At 45.9% G+C, this 6045-nt stretch overlaps 1 protein-coding gene across 1 annotated transcript in view; it reads left to right on the forward strand.

Annotated features, from left to right (window-relative positions):
* The first annotated feature begins 2819 nt into the window (after positions 1–2819).
* The window catches only part of LOC147818788 (uncharacterized), a 9577-nt gene continuing 6351 nt past the window's right edge, over positions 2820–6045 (forward strand). Inside the window, exons 1-6 of the mRNA XM_087175554.1 lie at positions 2820–2845; positions 2987–3077; positions 3468–3539; positions 4124–4219; positions 4336–4556; positions 5105–5303. Of these exons, the coding sequence (XP_087031680.1) occupies positions 2820–2845; positions 2987–3077; positions 3468–3539; positions 4124–4219; positions 4336–4556; positions 5105–5303 (705 nt within the window). The remainder of the gene's footprint in view (positions 2846–2986; positions 3078–3467; positions 3540–4123; positions 4220–4335; positions 4557–5104; positions 5304–6045) is intronic.

Raw genomic sequence — 6045 nt, forward strand, 5'->3', positions numbered from 1 at the left:
GCCGTCCATAAGTGATGGAGGGAAGGAGCCGTTATTCATCATCAGTCTTAGTGTTAGAAAACGTTTTACACTGGTTTTACAGTTTAACGTTAGCACACATGCTAACTTCAGCTACAATAACAAGTTACTCCTCACATATATGATATTAGCCTGTGAGACTAATGTAACAGCTGTGACAGCTAACCGTGTTAGCAGCATCTTCTCACGGCTCAGCCAGGAGCCTGTTGCTGTCAGGCTGATGCAGGTGGGTTTACCTGGTGTCCTCGAGGACACAGGTCAGATCCACCCTCTCATCCAAACATGGTTTCTTCTGGCACAAACACACAGACTAGTAAAGGTAAAGACAACAGCAAGAAGCTCCTGGTTCAGCTTCAACCTGCTGCATGTTCTCCTTGTGTTTCCTCCAGGACTCTGATCACTAGAACAAGACATGACATTTCATTCACTGAGGACTCTGAACTGTCTGTAGGTCTGAATGTGTGTGTGTGTGTGTGTGTGTGTGTGTGTGTGTGTGTGTGTGTGTGTGTGTGTGTGTGTGTGTGATAAACCATTTTCCTGCTTTCCTCCCAGTGCATGCTGGGATACATTCCAGTACTTCTGGAGTTTGAATGTTTGATGTGATGAAAAAAAGTTTGTTTCATTTCATCCAGAATTACAAAGTTTGAATGTAGAAGTCACATAAATGTAAAACTAATAAGATTTACCCTGAAATTACAGAGAAGATCTTTAAATTGTTAGTGTGGACATTAACCTTTATAATAACAAGCTTCATTTTTAATTATAGATAATTACTGTCATTTTACATAGATTTGTATGTAATTTAAAAAAGCTGAAAAAATACTGTATAAATAAAACAGTAATTTGTCTTTACAGAAATGGGAAATAAATTTAATTATTATTATTGGCATAATGCTTAAAATAGAAGTTTGGTTGTTAATTCACAGATTATTTCTGTTATTTTACAGACTTTTGGTCACAATTTTAAAAAACAGGAAATTACTGTTAGAAAACTTAGTTATTTTCTGTAAAATTGTAGACTGCCTGTTAAACTAGTCTGTGGCCACTGGTTAACTTGTCCATGGCCACTGGTTAACTAGCATGCAGCCACTGTTAAACTAGTCTGTGGCCACTGGTTAACTAGCCTGCAGCCACTGTTTAACTAGTATGTGGCCACAGGTTAACTAGCCTGTAGCCACTGTTTAACTAGTCTGTAGCCACTGTTAAACTAGCCTGTAGCCACTGTTTAACTAGTCTGTGGCCACTGTTAAACTAGCCTGTAGCCACTGTTAAACTAGTCTGTGGCCACTGTTAAACTAGTCTGTGGCCACTGTTAAACTAGCCTGTAGCCACTGTTAAACTAGTCTGTGGCCACTGTTAAACTAGTCTGTGGCCACTGTTTAACTAGTCTGTGGCCACTGGTTAAACTAGCCTGTAGCCACTGGTTAACTAGCCTGTAGCCACTGTGAAACTAGTCTGTGGCCACTGGTTAACTAGCCTGTAGCCACTGTTTAACTAGTCTGTGGCCACAGGTTAACTAGCCTGTAGCCACTGGTTAACTAGCCTGTAGCCACTGTTTAACTAGCCTGTAGCCACTGTTAAACTAGCCTGTAGCCACTGGTTAACTAGTCTGTAGCCACTGTTAAACTAGCCTGTAGCCACTGTGAAACTAGTCTGTGGCCACTGGTTAAGTAGTCTGGATGTGGCCCGTGTTTATGTTGGAGCTGAAGGTTTGAGTCTGGACACAGACCAGTTTAAACCAGGCGGGTGTGGGCAGACTGGAAACACGCCCAGTTTTGTGTTTCATTCCCAAATTAAACTCAATCTCGTTTAAACAACTGAAATTATTAAAAAAAAAATACATTAGTAAAACGTGAGTGACGTAACCGGGGACCTGTCCAATCAGAGGAGAGCCTGTGTTCGCTCTGAAGTTCGAACTGAACCAGTCTGAAGCCGTTTCTCCTCCTCCAACCGCCGCCGGTAAGTTCACCGAAATCTGCCGTTTACCGCAACAACACGGCTCACACTCAGCTGGTAAAGTACCGGGACAGAGAGTCCGGCCGTTTACCGGACTAAAGTCCCGGGTTGATCCGTGTTTGTCGCACTTTTGAACTCTAACCGCTTTCATTTCTGGAGTGACTCTCGGCGGCTAGCCCGTGCTAACTCCAGCTAGCTTAACGGTCACCTTGAACTTCAAATTGAAGTCTTTAACTTCCGGTTGTGTTTTCATCGTTGAATCGGTTTGAAACGCGATCAGAGACACTGTGAATGTGTTTTCAGGAGGTGTTGATAAAGGTGGAGGAAAGGTTAGTCTGCAGGAAGTAGAGGCTACACCTTTAGACAGTCTCTGACTCTGCAGGTGTAACACAGACACAAGTCTTTTAAACTGCTATATCACTGAAGTGACAGGTGTGAATACTGACATGTACCTTAACTCCTGTTACACCTGACTCTGTATTGTCTTATTAGGGTTTAAAGCAGTGGTTCCCAACCCGCGGTCCAGACCCCTACAGAGGCCGATCAGTTAAACCTGAGGGGCTGAGTTTTAACAAGGTAGGAAAACATTACTTTATATTAAATACTTCTCTTGTAGATCCAGTGTTTCCATCACTGGTTAATCTGCAGGTTCATTTTCACATTAATTATTTGTACAGCTTACATTTGAGAAGCTGGAAACACCATAAATGTTTTTGGTTTAAAAATGATGAAAACAGTTATATGATTATTGATGATAATTGATGATTAGTTAACGATACTATTAGGAATGATAACAGTATTATGTGTTGTGCTTTAGTGTGTCAGTGTTCATATGAGCAGCAGTGATGAGCAGCAGAAGCCGCAGGTCCTGGTGAGAACTGAACTACACACACCTGTCACTCATCTGTCACAGAGCCATACATACATGTTTCTGGACATTATCCTTGGAGTTATGTGTCACACCTGTTCAGTGTGATCACATGAGTCTGGTTCTGTCTGTTTTCTGTCATAGCACCAAGAGTCGCTCCTGTCTGGGTCGTAAAGGACTGGAGGGACGGTTCTCCAGAGTCAGCCTACAGAAGCCTGGATGGACAAAAGGCGAGGTAACGGTTGTCATGTTAGCATCAGGGGCTAACTCAGAAACTTTCCTCACCCTTCACAGTAAAAGTCCTCTGTGTGGAGCAGAGTTTTATAAAGTATTTAAAATATTAAAGTATTGTTTACATCCACGTTGACTCTCTGACAATCTAGTTTTTTTTTCACTGCCTTTGGTGGTGCGCTACTTCCTGTTACTTCAATCTGTAGATCAGGGGAACAGTGTCAAACCTTTACCTGGACACACTCATAGAACATGTACAAAGAAGGATTCATCCTGTTTACCTGAAACTGTCGCTCAGACTGATGATGTTGATGGTGATGATGGTGATGAAGGTGATGTCGGTGATTAAGAAGGAGATGATGATGATGATGGTGGTGGTGATCTTCCTCCTCAGGATGAGAAGCTGCACAGACTGGTGAAGGAGTTTGGATCCAGCAGCTGGTCCTCAGTGTCTCTTCACTTCAGGGTGAGTGGTTTCATGTCAGTGATGTTCAGGTGTTACAGGTGACAGGTGAGTGGTGTCCTGGCAACAGAGAGCAGCAACATGAAACACTGAAGTGACAACAAACAGACTGAAAAAAACATTAAAGCGAGACTGATCAAATTAAAGCAGCTGCAGTGGATTAGAAGAAGAAGAAAACACAAGAGATTTAAGTTCTTAATAAATGGACATAATCAATCAATCAGACTATTTGTATAGCAATTTTCATACAAACAATGTAACAAAAAAGTGCTTTACAGAACTAAAGCAATAAAGATGAATATAACAACAATAACAACAAGAAGTGAGGAGAGAATGGAGGGCAAAGATAACGATAGAGTAATAAAGATAAAATAATAAAATACTAAAACAGAGAACATATTAAAATTTAAAATGAATGATCAGAATAAACTCTAACTCGAACCCTGACAGCTGATGGACTCAGCTCAGGTTTGTCTGATAAAAATAGGAGAAGAATAAGAGCAGGAAACGTCACTGCTGTGTGTAACTCATATTTACTGTGAAATCTGTCATCCCGTGAACGCTGCACACTGTGTCTTGTGTCACAGGGTCAGAGGTCAGACGTGGACTGTCAGCGGCGGTGGCAGCAGATCAAGAATCCAGAGCTGGTTAAAGGTCCCTGGACTCAGGAGGAGGACACGAGGGTGAACACTCACACAGTCATGTGACAGGAAGTCACTGAGCTCAGACCACCAGTGTCTGCAGCTGTTTACCAACCCCTTTTATAAATGATGTTAACATGATGTCACTTCCTGTGCAGGTGATCGAGTTGGTCCATAAATACGGCATGAAACGCTGGTCGCTCATCGCCAAACACCTGCACAGTCGTAACGGGAAGCAGTGCCGCGAGCGCTGGCACAACCATCTGAACCCGACGGTGAAGAAGAGCGGCTGGACGCTGGAAGAGGACCGTGTCATCTGTCAGGCCCACAGGCTGCTGGGAAACCGCTGGGCCGACATCTCCAAGCTGCTGCCCGGCAGGTAACTACACTGCCTGCAGGTAACTAGACCACCGGTAGGTAAGCACACCGCCTGCAGGTAACTACACCGCTGGCAGGTAACTAGACCGCCGGCAGGTAACTACACTGCCTTCAGATAACTAGACTGCCTGCAGGTACCTACACCTCCGGCAGTTAACTACACCGCCAGTAGGTAACTAGACCACCTTCAGGTAACTACACCGCCTGCAGGTAACTACACCGCTGGCAGGTAACTACCCACCAGCAGGTTAACTACACCGCCGGCAGTTAACTAGACCGCCGGCAGGTAACTACACCGCCGGTTGGTAACTAAACCGCCTGCAGGTAACTACACCGCCTGCAGGTAACGAGACCGCCGGCAGGTAACTAAACCTCCTGCAGGTATATAAACCAGCTACAGGTACGTAGATCAAGTGAGACTCCAAGTTGTTTTCTTCTGTGTAAGTAGAAAGCAGGTGACAGGAAGTTGTGGTCCTACCTGGACATCTCTGGACTAGGTTCTGGACTGACCTGGGTCCAGACTGGGTGACTGCTGTGTTTCATTCTCAGGACAGATAACTCCATCAAAAACCACTGGAACTCCACCCTGAAGAGGAAGGTGGAGAAGGAGGGATACCTGCAGGTCCTCCACCACTCCTCCATCACCACTACCACCTTCAGCTCCTCCTCCAGCTCCTCCAGTTCCTTCTCCTGCAGACGTTCATCCAGGACCAGTGGACCCCCCAGGACAGCCAACATCCTCACCAAGGTCAGGATCCATCCATCTGTATCCACCATCATCCATTACCACCCACCACCATCCATCACCATCATCCATCACCATCCATCACCATCCATCACCATCCACCATCATCCATCACCATCCATCACCATCCACCATCATCCATTACCACCCAGCATCCACCACCCCCCACCATCCACCACCACCCACCATCCATCCATCACCATCCATCACCATCCACCACCATCCACCATCCACCACCACCCACCATCCATCACCATCCATCACCATCCACCACCATCCACCACCACCCACCATCCATCACCACCATCCACCACCATCCACCATCCACCACCACCCACCATCCATCACCACCCACCACCATCCATCACCATCATCCATCACCACCCACCACCATCCATCACCATCATCCATCACCATCCATCACCATCCATCACCACCCACCATCCATCACCATCACCACCCACCATCCATCACCATCATCCATCACCATCCATCACCATCCATCACCACCCACCACCATCCATCACCATCCATCACCACCCACCATCCATCACCACCCACCACCATCCATCACCATCCATCACCATCACCATCCACCACCACCCATCACCATCCACCATCCATCACCATCCAGCATCCACCACCACCCACCATCCACCATCCATCACCCACCATCCATCACCATCCACCACCACACAGCATCCACCACCACCCACCACCACCCACCACCACCCACCACCATCCA

This window comes from Seriola lalandi, unplaced genomic scaffold (genome assembly GCF_002814215.2).
Source record: "Seriola lalandi dorsalis isolate HSWRI2012SDOR001 ecotype SW California unplaced genomic scaffold, Sedor1 jcf7180002054475, whole genome shotgun sequence".
Taxonomy (NCBI): Eukaryota; Metazoa; Chordata; class Actinopteri; order Carangiformes; family Carangidae; genus Seriola; species Seriola lalandi.